General features: G+C 36.1%; 2 protein-coding genes across 2 annotated transcripts in view; both read right to left on the bottom strand.

Moving 5' to 3' along the window:
* Positions 1 to 7,298, bottom strand: part of LOC110449092 — a 23,845-nt gene extending 16,547 nt beyond the window's left edge. The window contains exon 1 of the mRNA XM_021495703.1: positions 7,131 to 7,298. The gene's annotated coding sequence lies outside the window, so the exon portion shown is untranslated. The remainder of the gene's footprint in view (positions 1 to 7,130) is intronic.
* Positions 7,299 to 10,142: 2,844 nt separating this feature from the next.
* Positions 10,143 to 15,670, bottom strand: part of LOC110449091 — a 10,358-nt gene continuing 4,830 nt past the window's right edge. The window contains exons 5-7 of the mRNA XM_021495702.1: positions 13,686 to 13,762; positions 13,379 to 13,562; positions 10,143 to 10,838 (exon numbers count right to left, since the gene is read on the bottom strand). Coding sequence (XP_021351377.1) covers positions 10,708 to 10,838; positions 13,379 to 13,562; positions 13,686 to 13,762 — 392 coding nt within the window. The 3' untranslated portion in view covers positions 10,143 to 10,707. The remainder of the gene's footprint in view (positions 10,839 to 13,378; positions 13,563 to 13,685; positions 13,763 to 15,670) is intronic.

The raw sequence follows: 15,670 nt of genomic DNA, 5'->3' as shown, positions 1-15,670 counted from the left end.
GACTCCAATATAAGTAATTTGTGCTGATCTGACAGATCTGTCAATTCAAGATCTATCTGTACACCAAATTCAAGAAGAATTACACATTATTATATGTTTCGCATGTCTGAAATTGTCTGACATTGTCAGTATGGTAAGTTTTAAGCAAAACTTCAAAACTTTCTAAAATTTCTGGATGTTTTTTTCCAAAAACAGCGGGAAGAAAATCTACATTTTAAAGAAAGTGGTAGCTATGGGAGCACCCTATATATGTTATAAACAAAAAAATATTGGTACCTTGCAAAACAAAAAGCAAATTTCGCAAAACCACCAATTCTCAAAAATCACCTAAACATGACATATTTTATCTAAAAGGAAACTTGGAACTTACAGAAGTAACAAACTATATCCGATATATAACAGAAAAAAATGTGAGGAAATCATGTGAGGGACACAACTCACAGAAATATTATCCAAAGGAAGACAATCAATCATAACCGCACAAATACTTAGAGTACCTAGCAAGTGTTCCTAGTTTAAAACAGAGAGTATGAGTATTACTTGAAACAAATTTTAAAATTATATAAGAAATAATTCTCAGGGACACCATCTAAATGAAAATTAATTGATTGATATAACAGTCGAGATGCATTAAAAATCCTCCCCACATGGAAAGTAAAACAAACATTACAGTAAAATGTTCAAACCTGGCGTGCATGGTGTCAAGTTTCACCTTTTGGCCTTTTGTAACTTTCAGCTTTCTTGGCGAATTTTGTGCATTTTTAAACATCTCCCATTCTCATCAGATGTATATGAAGTACATAACAAATGGAAAAATAAAAATATGAATGATAAACTGGCAGAATAAGATGTATAGGAAAGCAAACAAAGGGGCACAACTCTTCAAGTTCATGAAAATCCAGCCCTTACTTTCTTCTATTTTTAGGATGATTCCATACCAATGTCAAATAACTTTGCCTACTGCAACTTCTGACATGTCAATGACCCTTGATGAGACTTATTTAACTGTCAAATAGCAGTCCATAAAATACTGCAGTACAATTTTATGTCAACTTAAGTATTAGTGGATTTTAACACCACTGTAAATATGAATGTTGAACAGAAATATTTTAACATTTAAGCGAACACATTTTTTTTTACAATCCTTTTAATAACAGATTTAGGGAACGAAGGGTTTAAATGTTGTTTGTTGATGTTTAGTGGATCGAAGAGATACATGTATAACATTTTTTTTAAACACAGTATTCTTAAAGATATGATTAAGGTTTCAGACTCTTTTTTGGTTATCAGCATCTTGTGAGGAAACTCCATGTATTGTAGCAGAAAAACGTCAACAAATAATATGAAGTGTAGTGCAGTTGATATAGAAAGCTCAATTCCTGCTATATATTTGTAGTAAAGTTGTCAAAGAATCAGATATTTGGCAGACCTTTCTTATACATATGACTTAAAAGTGGTTGCGAGGATTTATAAAACCCAAAAAACAAACTGATTCCTATCCCTTATTCCGTCTTTGCGTATTGCAGAGTTATCTTCTCTTGTGAGCAGGTATTGATTGTTACATCATTTGTTTGTGAGAGTAACGTCATCAATTTTCGAGAAAACGACGTAATTATCTCACACAAGCCAATGATGTAACAATCAATACCTGCTCACAAGAGAAGATAACTCTGCAATACGCATAGACGGAATACCGAGAACAGTGTGGAAATATAGATGAACTGAAGGTATTGAAAATAACGTCAGGTAATTCGAGTAAAATGGACTTCCATCATAATTTTACATATTCATAATGTGTTTATACAGACTCCCTTAAAAAAAACACATTCCATACATGTTTTCAGCCTTGTTCTCTAAGCTTTCAAATTATTGAACCTGGCACAGGGACAAATTACCATCCTATGGTCCCCATTTTTTATATCATACATTATATAATACACATATATTAGAAACTAATACCAAGTTCCTGTGCATGTAAATAATAATGGCGGCGCCCAGTACCAAGTTGCCTTGTCGACTATATGTCATGATTTATGTAAAAAAAACAATGGAGGACAATACTTAAAAAAACATTTTCTGTATATGATCAGTTGGTAGTGATAATTGACCATATTCTAACTGTAAATGATAACCAAGGGAAATACATAGGCGACCAGTGCTGAAATAATCTTGAAAGTTTAAAGTTTTGCTAGTAAAGTGTCTATGCAAGGTGGCAGGGGAGGGAAATTAAACACAAGGCTAAATCTGCCAAGGTTGAATAGTACAAATTTAAATTATGAACCCTTGGCTATTAAAGATGGTGAGATAACGAGGTAAGTTCGTAAAATAAGATGTGTCTTCAGCAGTATGCTCCAGTGAAATTACACTATAAAGTCAGCATCGGTCCTGCGCTATCACAAGGAGACAAACATGAACATACCATAGACTCCAAAAACACAAATTAAATATGCACAAACTCACCACACGCATGCATCTAGCAAATGGGGGAGGCCATCCTTAAATGACCATGTATAGCTGTTGATAGGACGTACATTAAACAATACTAAATCAAACCTGAAGTTTATTTTGACATAAAGATCTTATTTATTTGGATAATTTCATGGAAATGATGACTTGTTATTTTAAACAAATGATTTGCTAATTTCAGCTTGCATGCACTGTATGAATGTTATTTTAATAACATTGTACCCATATGAATCCATGATTGTCGTGAAGTGGTGCTTTATTTGAATTTAATACATTTGATGCTCTATTACCTGACCTGGAACGCATTCGTAGCCATACCGAGACAATACAATACTGTGGTATAACTGAATATATATTGTGTACATAGTTTAAGCGTCTGCGAGACCAGCTGTTCTAACTTACAAACGTCCAGGTGACGAGAAAGAACACGAGAGAAATGTTTTTGACTTTTGACAGGAGCTGTAGGCAATTCACACTTTTCAATTTGTACTATTCTTCTTTTTGGATAACGACGCTTTAACCTGTAAGCGATAAATACATCACTGGCGTCAATCCGAGCAGCATCAATACTAAAAACGTCTTTTAATATTAACGGCTACCAAACCCTTGCTCCTGGTTACAAATAAATGCTATGTCCCAATCACCTTCCCTCTGGACAGGCTTTTAAGTAAGTTGTTTTAGTGCCAAATTTTGTACAGCATGATTATTTAGCCTCTTTATCTTAATCCTTCCAACCAGAGACGTATATAACACACATATACGTCTCTGTTCCAACGTAGGTTCTTGTGATAAAATTTGTTGTTTGCCTTACACTGTAACAATGTTTCAAGCTCCTGAGAGCTTATGTTAACTATGACATATATTTAACGTAAAATAATGATTCTTGTATCTTTTATTTTGAAGTAACATGCCACTATGCTTTTATCCGATAATTTTAAGATAAAAAAACCCACAAACACAAGCTTTTAATCACGAACATTTCCTCGAATGCGCCTATGTATAATCTTCGGCACGATGAAGGACACACGTTAAGGTATATCGTCTAGACACCAGTTTCCGCGCGTTATGTATTTCCGCGCAGACATTTTATCAAGCTACATCTCGTAACTACGTGACCTGCTGGCCATCGTCTGTAAACTGACAATTTTTTTTACCGGAAGTTCGTCCGGAAAACATAAGATTTATTCACTGATTAAAAAACACGCATAAATATGCAGTTTTACTTAATGCTCTTTTTATCTTGCTCAAAATGAACCCATACCTGAAAAAACGATGATATATTTCATTCATGAACCAGTCTTTTTTGTAGTCTGATAAACGTACGAAAATGTCGTATACAAATGAGGCCACATCTCCTCGCCGATTTTTTTCCACTTCCGAAGAGCCAAGGAGACATTCTTATATCGATAAACAGTGTTTTCAATGAAACGTAAAACTAGTAATGCAATGAACCTCCAATTTTCACCAATTTTAAACAGAACAAAATGAGAAATAACTTACCATCAACCAAAACCGATATAAAACTGCAGAAAAAAAAACCAGATTCCATATCATAACTAAATATAAATAGTATAATAAATAATTAAAAAAAATACATGAATTCGATCAATTTGACATCTTGAAAAATAAATTAAAAGGTGAAACTTAAAAAAAAAAATGTTCAAAGATATATTTTTTATTCCAAACAAAGCTTTTGTTCTTGCAGGTCACTGCAGAGAATTTCTTTTTAGTGTAATCGAGTTATCTTTCTTTGAACACTAAATCAAAATAGACACACGGAAACATATGACGGCTACTTCCGACGGGAGAAATTTGCTAAAAATTGTTTGTTCTGATTTTTTTAAAATACAGCTTTATATTGGTAGTTTTTTGTTTCCTTTAGTAGATTGTATATGTTTATGACAGTCTTCCGTAATTTCAACAGTGTTCTGCCGATATGAGTACGAAATCGCGGATGCGTCTTAAGCGCGGAAACCGGTAACCCGAGGATACTGTTGATGCCGACATGTACAAATGTATGTAAACTGTAAACGAAAGTAGGTCTGCGAGATCGCAAACATTTCATGCTGATATTTCCGCATAAATGTCAGTTAGTACTTGATGTGATAGCAATGGATTAAACGAGTGTTACCTTGTGTTGGATTCTAGCACATCAGTGTCTCAATACATACGGTATTAATCTGTTAATGTTCGATAAACGTCTGTTTATTATTACAGTCCTGATTATGTTGTGAGCTATTTCCGGGTCACGTTCTCGTATTCTCTTCTTTTTTATACGAGGGCTCCATCAGTTTGATGATTATGCCATCGGGGGTCCTATTGTAGAGGCGTGAAGGGGTTATTTATAGTGATTAGGGGTGGGTGTTTTTTGTGATTTTTTTGTGCAAGGTATAGATAAAAAGTTAAAATCTGGTGTATGTACTAGTGTGTGATGAGGGCTTCAAGGGCTGTGTAGGGTAAGTGTGCCTTGAAGTCCTCTAGTGTTGTGCATTGGACTGCTGCTAAGGGAAGAAGATTCCATTGTGTTACTGTGTGTGGGAAGAATGAGTATTTGTAGGTGTCCTTTGTAGCAGATATGTGTTTGTATGCGTACGGGTGTACCTGTCTGGTGCGGGGGTCTACAGGTGTGAGTATATGTGTTGGGTTTAAAGCTACGATTCTGTGTATAATTTTGTAAAAAAGGATAATTCTAGTGTATAAGCGTCGTGTTTGTAGTGTTGGCCATTGAAGTGTGTGGATCATGTCTGTTACGGAACTAGTGTTGTGGTATCTGTTTTGTACGTAGCGTGCTGCTCTTCGTTGTGTTTTTTCTATTTGTTTAATTTGGTTTGTGTTGTGTGGATCCCAAATGGAAGAGCAGTATTCAAGTTTAGGCCTAACTAGTGCTTTGTATGCATGTTCTTTTATATGTGGTGAGTTTATTTTCAGGTTGCGTTTGAGAAAACCTAGGGACCTATTGGCATTGGCTGTGATATTGTTTATGTGTTTGTCCCATCGTAGGTTGTTTTGTAGTGTTAGTCCTAAGTATTTGCTTGTTTCTACTTTGTGTAATGTGTGGTTGTGGAGTTTGTAATCATGGTGTATTTTGTTGCGTTTCGGTGTAATGTTAAGTATGTTACATTTGTCGGGGTGAAATTGCATTAACCAGTCTGTCTCCCATTTTCCTGCTGCATCGAGGTCGTGTTGTAGTTTTAATATGTCTTCTTTGTTGTTTATTGTCTTGTATATTATGCTGTCATCTGCAAATAGTCTAAGTGTGCTGTATTTCATATATTCGTGGAAGTCATTTATGTAGATGAGGAAGAGGATGGGGCCCAAACAGGTTCCTTGAGGGACCCCTGAGGTTAAGTATCAAGTGCGCTTCCGGTTACGTCATAAAATGCAAAATCTTTTTGATATTTATTAATAAAAGATAGTGTAAAAAATAAACTAGTTAATAAAACAATATCAATACATTGTAAATATTATTTTCTTGAATATTTGCGAAGCAGACGACGTTTGATCATAATCTGGAAACTAGAACATTTTTTTCCAAAAAAAATGTGTTTTAACATTTGAAAGAAAAAAGTTTGAAGGGGAAAAAATAAATTTGTTCTTTTATGAATTAATGAAAGTGATACAGAAAAGAAATATAGTAAATAATTGATAGTAAATTTATCAAAAACATCCTTGGAGAGTATGTTCTGGGCATGATCGTTTAGAAGCTTTGCAATACTTTAAACTCTTACAAAATGGCGACTGGAAGTAGCAAGGCGGATTTTTAATAAATTGAAATTTAAATTGCGTATATTTCGGCAAGTAAACATTGTTCACAAAGCCCATGTGGTCTGTTCATCTAATTTAGTCAAGATGTACTCAGAACAGTCGTTGTTTAGTCGCTAGGGTCATTCACAAAAAAAATAGTATTATTATATAAACTTATTGTAATTATTGTAATTATTATTAATGGTAGTCAAAGACGTTTCATGAAAATGTTATAAACCCTATCAAAGCAAACTTTCCTGCAGGGAAAAAATGTAGGCACGCCGTTCTCATGTACCATTACAAAGCAGAGGGTTTAATATATAAATCCTGTTACGTAATATGGCAGACAGGCAATTGATATTTTAGATGGTTCATTGAATAATAATACGCCATCTTCAAAAGGTAATGTATACGTACCTGTATACTTATAACACATGTTGTCACCCTTCTAATTTGTAACACACTTTCTGACTGGATATCTAGCCGGATCTATATCTCTCTTTTTAACAACAAAGATGGCGTCCGACACACATTCACAGTATAAAATAGCCTACTTAATTGACAGCAAATTCAACGAAACAGGCAAAGAGGGGGCCGCTAGGGTGCTAATTACAAAGATGATTGTGTATTGTCCGAAATATTATCGAAAATGTGTCCGGTAGGAGCTATTTTGGTAGCAATCAAGTACAACTCAACTTTGCAGAAAAAAACTACTTGCTAGAATACTTTTTATATACATCTCTGTTTTCACGATTAATTTCAGCCCATTTGTAAGCTAACACAAACTTCCCTTGTGATATTACTAGCAGAAATAAAATCCTTTAAGGTAACATCGACATGTACCTTTTGCGATGGTTTAGCACGGACTATTCTACTGAATTCCGTGTGTTTAGCGATCATTTATACATGTAGTAACTCACCTATCGAAGTAGTCCTGGTGCGTGATCCCGGTTGTCACTGACTATATCACTTCCTTATTTTACAAAAGCATTAATTGTTCTAAAAATATCAACTCTTGCGTGCAAGATATTTGCACATGTACGTATTGTGCGATACTGCGTATATACACCCCACTTTGTGTGTATTTGAGTATGACGTCACCACTTTGTTGGAATCAACATATGAGATTTATGAAACAAGTCTAAGAAGTTGTTAAGCTGGCGAGCTAAAATGAAAAAATCGTGACGAGTTTCATGAATTTCATATGAAATGAAAACGAGTGCAAGATCCTTTTTATCACATAACCAAGATTTGTGGCATTTATTCGTGTAAAACAACAATTTTAATGCAACCTTGAAATGTAAAAAGCTGAAACAATTGAAGCTTACAACCAATCACAGGGCTGACAGGTCATATTACATAGGTTAATACGCAAAAAAAATAAATATGAAATGGGTATATTCACTGGATAGCACAGTACAGTATGTGATAAATTGCTGAACGATTCAAAATTCAATAAGTTTGATTTGAAACATGCTCACTTCAAATGGAATTCTGACCAGGGGGCATATGTTTCCTAACTATCAACACACATCAGGGTATATTCCAATATAATATGATTTAACTTCTTACGGAACTTGCGCGAACAATTTGGCAGAGTTCAGGTTTTTCAAAGACTTGAGGGTCTGCAACGCATACTCGATAATATGATGATATTGGCCAAAACGAAGAAACAGCATCTATAGTTTCTGGAGAACGTACTGTTTAGAAGCGTATAATTTACGTCAGCAAATTATTACGTGTGAGATGTTCATGCCCAGACTAGAATTATGTGGCAAAGTGTTAGAAAGAAGGTTCACACAAAACTTGAGTAAAGGTGGAAACTCTACTTTCCAAGCTTCGAGCTTTACTGGGGTTAGGTTTGTTCCTGTCCCATCCTCGAAATACAGGGGTTACGCTCACCTACGCTCTCTGCACCCCTGGAATATGTCATAGACAAACTGAAGGCACGCAACTAGCTATTTGATTGGTCTCGGTTAAAAAAACCTGACCAATCGCTAGGCTGATACCTGTCTTTGAAGATTACAAAGGAGCGACACCCGACTTCAAAGTCAGTCAATTTTTACCGTTACGCGACCGCGAGATTCTTTTGATGAACATCAGATGATCGAACTAGTCTTCTGGTCTCTTATCAAATCAACAAGGTGGCGCACACTGAGCCTTCAATTTTGCTGACATATTAGTGGTGCAGAGAGCGAAAGTGAGCGTAACCCCTGGATATCGAGGATGGAGGTGCAGATTCGAGGATGTTCCTGTTCTTGATACCTTACCTTGGTCCGACTGTGAAAATGAAACACCCACTTTGAGTAAAGTTAGATGATGACACGACTTTGATGGTAAATAAATGAATGCCACGGGTAATGGACAAGGTCAAACAAATGACGACCTCCGAAAGGGTGTTAACTCTAAATCTATGGCCAAATTTCATCAGTTACCAGTTCTGGTACCATGTTGCGCGTCTTCATATGGCCTAAGGGCGAAACTTTAAGAACCAGCCTATCGTTTACGCATCACGTTCCCTTATTTTTAGCAGAAAGGAGCTTCATCCAAAGAAGCATTAGGAATTATTTGAGGCGTTAAGAAGTTTCACGCATACTTTTAAAGAAGATAGTTTACCCTGATCACGGATCCCCAACATTTGTGTCCATCTTTCACCATTAGAGATATGCCTACTACATTCGACTTTCCGGTTTCCAGTATATCGTAGCTAGTTCATAGAAAAAAACGTCACGGAAATGCTGACAGGCTGTCGCGATTATTGCTAGTACAGGAGAAAAGCAAGGGTACTGATATTGATGTTTCACGCGTGTTTACGACGACAGTATTTGAATACCAACCTGTATCATCTTAAATTAGATCCGTGAAGGACTCTTTTTCATTCAAGATGAAACGTCATCTCGCAGTTATGTATGACGGCCTGGTGTAAAAACGTAATCTTGAAAACCAGACCACAGGTACTAGCCTCGTCTGTCAAGACACGTATACTATATTATTATAGGTGTACTGACAGACGATCGCGAGGCTAGTACCTGTGACCAGACTAAAAAATATCGTTGATATCGGCTTCATAAGAACAATCCACATGCATCACTCGTCCACACAAGAGAGTAACTTCAAAGGTCATGGCAGCTAATGATGTTTACCACGTTCGTTTAAATAAGTTTAAATGATTCTAGCCCAATTTGAAGATCACAGCCATGAAAGTGTTTGTGAAAAGCATTGAATTCAAGTTGAGCGATGCAGATCCACAGGATCGCTTGTTTAGTCTTCTATGATATCCTTTCATTTCCCCCTCATTTTTTATCAGTACACAGTTCTTTTAAAAGTCAAAAAGACAAAATAAAGGTAAGGCACTTTTCTGTTGTAACATAAAACTGAGGGAATATAATTTTGTTGTCAAGGTCGGAAAAATCTGGGTCATACTCCTAAGATGTTTATCCACCCTCCTGTGAATCACTGTATCAATTTTTATATAGAAGTTCAAGGCAAAGCTAAGACTAGTTGACATAAAGCCTTATCAATATGAAACAAGTGCTTTCATGATCATTTCCATCTTTTCGTGATTCGCTTTTTAATTTCTGATACATTTGGTTTTGATTGCTAGGATGTACAAGGACGAAAAATTTCAGCAGTAAATCATATTCAATATAATGATGATTGTTTTTCTCTTACGACACAAAAGCATTTTATCACATAATGTACTGTGTTATCCAGTGAATATACCCATGTCATATTTTTTAGCGTACTAATCCATGTAATATGACCTATACTATCAGCTCTGTGTTTGGTTGTAAGTTTCAATTATTATGTCACCCCTTGAGAACAAGTATGACGTCACAGACTTACGCACTGGAGCTTTTTACATTTCAAGGTTGAAAATTGTCGCTTTATACACGAATAAATGCCACAAGCTTGAGTATGTGATAAAAAAAGATCTTACACTTGCATTTTATTATGAAAAATAAACTTTCTTCGACTCGTTTTGCTCGCTTCCTTAAAAAATTCTTAGACTTCTTTCATAAATCTCATATCAAATGGAAACTCATATAAGATCCTATATGTGTGATATGAGTAATTTTAATTGAATTTCAGTAATAAACGATTGCATCTTGAAATGCTGATTTTTAAGATTTTATGAAGTTTTGGAGTTTATGGACTAATTAGGCTGAAGAATGAATGAGTTCATGTGTAAATTAAGGACATCTTCAAATGAGTCACACACTGACAAGGGTTTAACTTGGTCAAGTCACATACTGATAAGGGTTTAAGGAATCCTTCCCACCATACCTTAATACTGAACTTCAGGCAATAGACAGAACGTACATCGGTATCAATTTTAATGACATCGGTGTGGTATTTTTGGTACAGAAAACTTCAAACAATTTCATTATTTCATCCTTAAAACAGACCTTAGAATAGTATGGCACATTAAGTAGTGATATTATCTACAAGCTCCACCCTGTAGCTAGCTATATATATAAAGTGTGGTAGATCCTGTCAGGAATCATGGCTGCTGACAACTTTCAAAAGCTGGAGTATGTGTTTGACGACTTCTTTCTCGTGAGCTCTGTGTACTAAATGGCCACCCCTCTCAAATAAGAGGACTCGTCTGTAGCAGCTGTCATCGTCTGAAACAGGAGACATCCACTTCATCATTACCTTTTCATAGATTACTCATTAGACAGAGATGTCCCACACCCCCGGTCAGAGAAAGATTAATATAACCTCTCATCCCCCTAAAGGGGGTGAATGATTCTTTTTCTCTTACCCTGTTCACCTATTGTATATCATTTGCATATTGTAATGTTAATGTTACCGGCTAAATTCAGGGTTGAAGTGACGTTGATGGATTGTTGACGTGAGGTCATTGTATTGTTAAAGTGACGTCATGCCATTGTTATGAATATGGGAATCCCCCCCGTCTCAACCCTAGGGTGGGACAAGGATATCTCACACTGATAAAAGTGTAGATACACCTGTCCAGGGTAAGAGACATCTCTGTCTTACTCTAGGGTAAAAACGAGGGATTCACCTGTAATTACAATTGCATGATGTGACAGTTTAACGATAGCATATCATGGAAGATACTCCCACCTGTTGGAAATTATGAAATAAACGTTTGCATTTTATGCAATTACTACTTGTATTTTATGTGGGAGTAAAGTAATCATTTCCTACTTTTGGCCTAGACATTTAAGTATGGTACCCCTTGGGTTGAGATTTACTGTCTTACACCCAAGTTGGGGATAGATTATGTTGGTCTCCTTTTCATTGCTATACTCAATATAATAATATAAAGAATATACAATATAAATAAAATATAAAATAATGATTTTTTATTGTTTTCATCCAAATACAAAACAGATGTCATTAACTTTATTCATGATCACCTTTTAATTCAATTTGTATCATATTATCACCTAACTACTCTAGCTGTTTTGACTTCTGACAAACATTTGTTTCTAATTTTTTGGGCATTGATTAATGTAAGATACATTCTAAGATTGAAATCTTTACATAATAATCAGTAATATTTAACAGACCTCTTAACTGAACTTCTAGTTTTATAAAATTCGGCTTAAATTCCATGTAAACCTATCACTACGATGTATTAGACAGGTAAAATAGGGGCACTTTATACAGACAAATATAACACAGAATATCACATAAAAAACAGTATCCTATATATATGTGTTGAAGATCAATAAATCAAAGAGAAGCACAATTACTGGGAGCAGCCCATGAGCAACCAGTGATTTATCGCTTGTATTTTCACACCATTAGCTTTCAAAGATTTAACCAATGAACACCTTAAGCTCCAACTAGAGTTAGTTAAAAACTAATTATTTCTTGGTGTATAGTTTGATGAAGCAGAAAGTAAAACAAACCTGTCACTCACACACACCGCTTCGCCACAGTAAGTGGTCGGGTCCCAGTAATGTTCACAGTAAGTGGTCGAGTCCCAGTAATGTTCACAGAGATTGGTTGGGTCCCAGTAATGTTTACAGTAAGTGGTTGGGTCCAAGCAATGTTCACAGTAAGTGGTCGTGTCCCAGTAATGTTCACAGAGAGTTGTTGGGTCCCAGTAATGTTTACAGTAAGTGGTTGGGTGCAAGTAATGTTCACAGTAAGTGGTCAGGGCCCAGTAATGTTCACAGTAAGCGGTCGGGTCCAAGTAATGTTTACAGTAAGTGGTCGTGTCCCAGTAATGTTCACAGTAAGTGGTCAGGGCCCAGTAATGTTCACAGTAAGCGGTCGGGTCCAAGTAATGTTTACCGTAAGTGGTCGGGTCCCAGTAATGTTTACAGTAAGTGGCCGGGACCCAGTAATGTTCACAGTAAGTGGTGGGGTCCAAGTAATGTTCACAGTAAGTGGTCGGGGCCAAGTAATGTTTACAGTAAGTGGTTGGGTCCAAGCAATGTTCACAGTAAGTGGTCGGGGCCAAGTAATGTTTACAGTAAGTGGTTGGGTGCCAGTAATGTTCACAGTAAGTGTTCGGGTCCAAGTAATGTTTACAGTAAGTGGTTGGGTGCAAGTAATGTTCACAGTAAGTGTTCGGGTCCAAGTAATGTTTACAGTAAGTGGTTGGGTGCCAGTAATGTTCACAGTAAGTGGTCGGGCCCAAGTAATGTTTACAGTAAGTGGTCGGGGCCCAGTAATGTTCACAGAGAGTGGTTGGTTCCCAGTAAAGTTTACAGTAAGTGGTCGGGTCCAAGCAATGTTCACAGTAAGTGGTCGGGCCCAAGTAATGTTTACAGTAAGTGGTTGGGTGCAAGTAATGTTCACAGTAAGTGTTCGGGTCCAAGTAATGTTTACAGTAAGAGGTCGGGTCCCAGTAATGTTCACCGTAAGTGGTTGGGTCCCAGTTATGTTCACAGTAAGTGGTCGGGGCCAAGTAATGTTTACAGTAAGTGGCTGGGTCCAAGTAATGTTCACAGTAAGTGGTCAGGTCCCAGTAATGTTCACAGTGAGTGGTCGGGTCCAAGTAATGTTTACAGTAAGTGGTCGGGACCCAGTAATGTTCACAGTAAGTGTTCGAGTCCAAGCAATGTTAACATCCAAAGAGTTTCTTGTCACGATTCAAATTTATGAAATGAAAGTGAAATGTTGATCATTTTCTTTTAAAGTCATTTTCTACGACAAAATTAACACAATAGCAGTGACTTACATTTCCCTACATTATCCCCAACTGTCATGTTGTTGTTACTAAACTCAGTTATCTCCCCTTCCTCTATTTCCAGATGCTGTGCCATTTCCACAGCGAAATTCCACTCTCCAATCTTGTCATTTCGAGTAATGGCCATCACAAATGGATGTTTTTTAGCTGCAGCAGTCTCAGCATAGGCCTGCATCTAAATTCAATTGTAAAATAGATTTTGCACATGTCATCTTTTTCAATTTCAGATAAAATCATAAGACTAGAGTTGATTATAAAAGGACTTAATTACCACAAAAACTAAAATATACAACTTTACCTTGTCAAAATTTGAATATCTCACACTCTCTACAGCTATAGGCAGTGATGGAAATGTATCCTCCTCCAACACAAAACCTACATAAAACAAACACACATGTCACTTGAATAAATCAATGAATAAGACTATAGTCACAGACATTCTCAACAAATCTTTTCAAACAACAAAAATCACCTTCCTAAAAAGAGCAATTTTGAACATAGGTTCATTTAGTTTAGAATTTTTAATAATAAATCAAATAGACAAAATTAAATTTTCTGTCTGAAGAAACAAGAACGTTAGCCTCAGTGCAGTCAATGAATTGCCACCAGTACGGCCTAATGGTTTTGGTATGAGACAGACCATAAACCTCAATATCTTTAATCAGACACCCCTGAATAGATCATAAGGGGAGAAGAAGGCTTATTTTTGTTATAAATAAACTTTATTAAAAGATAACTTTTTTCCTAGTACCTCTGAGTGTTGTGCATATACATTCATTCATTTTGGGAGGGGTGAGCGGCACTTTTTCAAAGACCCTACCACCCATCAAATATTTAAAGTGATTTAATATAATGAATGGAAGGAGTTAGATCTGGTTTTAACCCCACCCCCCATAATATATTAATACTCATGCCACCTACTTTTCTCCTACAATAAATTACGGAATAGTAAAATAATTATGGAAATTGTTTTCGGGTTTCAGAATGTTGTTTAGCATATCTTGAAAATTCGAAGGTTGTGCCAGATATTTCGGTTTCATTTTCCAACTTTAGTTAGTGAATGTGAATACCACCATTACTATTACATTGTTGTGGAAATTCTTAACTGCATAAAAAAGCCTCATTTTGAACAATCAATTAAAAAACATGTCACACCCAGATTATTGTGGAAAACATCAATTTAAAAAAACAAGCTATTTGGATTGATAATAATGTCTCGCCTGTGCCCGTTTTAACCATCAACGTACATGACAAGTTTGGTTGGTCTCGCACTACCACTTTCAGTGAAACTTAATTAAAACGCGAAAACTTAATGTTGACACTGCCGTCACTGGTCTTGCTTAACCGCTATTTCAAGGCGTGATACAACAAGAGGCCCAATGGGCCTGCATCGCTCACCTGGTATAAAACTCACACTTGTAACCTTAAAAGTGATCTGAAATAAAGCTACAGGCAAAATATCAGTATTTATGATTAAAATTCATTCAAAAGACCCTCTTATTTTTTTGGGAACATTTCACCCCTGTGATTGAAAGTCGAACAAAGTCATTATGTTGAACACATAGTATAGCCTTTCATCTCAGGATGCAACTTGCAAAGTATAAACATCCTGGGACCCATGGTTATTCAGAAGAGGTTGTTTAAAGATTTTAAACAAATTTGACCCCTGTGACCTTGTATATAAATCAAAGTCATTCACTTTAACAAACAAAGTAGTCCTTGATCCCAGCATATGCTACTGACTAAATATCAACATCCTGGGCCTTTTGGTTATTCAGAACAAGTTGTTGAAATATTTTGAACATATTTGCTCCTTAATTGTGACCTTGAATATGATTCAAGGTCATACATTTATACAAACTTGGTAGCCCTTGATCCTAGTATGCTACTGACTAAATATCATTACCCTGGGCATTTTGGTTATTCAGAAGAAGTTTTTAAAGTTTTTAACATATTTGACCCTTGTGACCTTGAATATGGGTTAAGGTCATGCAATTGAACAAACATTGTAGCCCTTCATCTCAGCATGCTACTGGCCAAATATCTTCACCCTGTGCATTTTGGTTATTCAGAAGAAATTGTTGAATGTTTTTTTACATATTTGACCCATGTGACCTTGAATATAGATGAAGGTCATTTATTTGAATAAACTGTGTAGCCCTTTAACTCAGCATGCTACTGGCCAAATATCATTACCCTGGGCATTTTGGTTATTCAGAAGAAGTTCTTTAAAGTTTTTAACATATTTGACCCCTGTGACCTTGAATATGGGTGAAGGTCATT

This window comes from Mizuhopecten yessoensis, unplaced genomic scaffold (assembly GCF_002113885.1).
Source record: "Mizuhopecten yessoensis strain PY_sf001 unplaced genomic scaffold, ASM211388v2 scaffold4483, whole genome shotgun sequence".
NCBI classification, from domain to species: Eukaryota; Metazoa; Mollusca; class Bivalvia; order Pectinida; family Pectinidae; genus Mizuhopecten; species Mizuhopecten yessoensis.
Note: the sequence above shows the minus strand (reverse complement) of the source record. Positions and strands in the feature narration are given on the sequence as shown.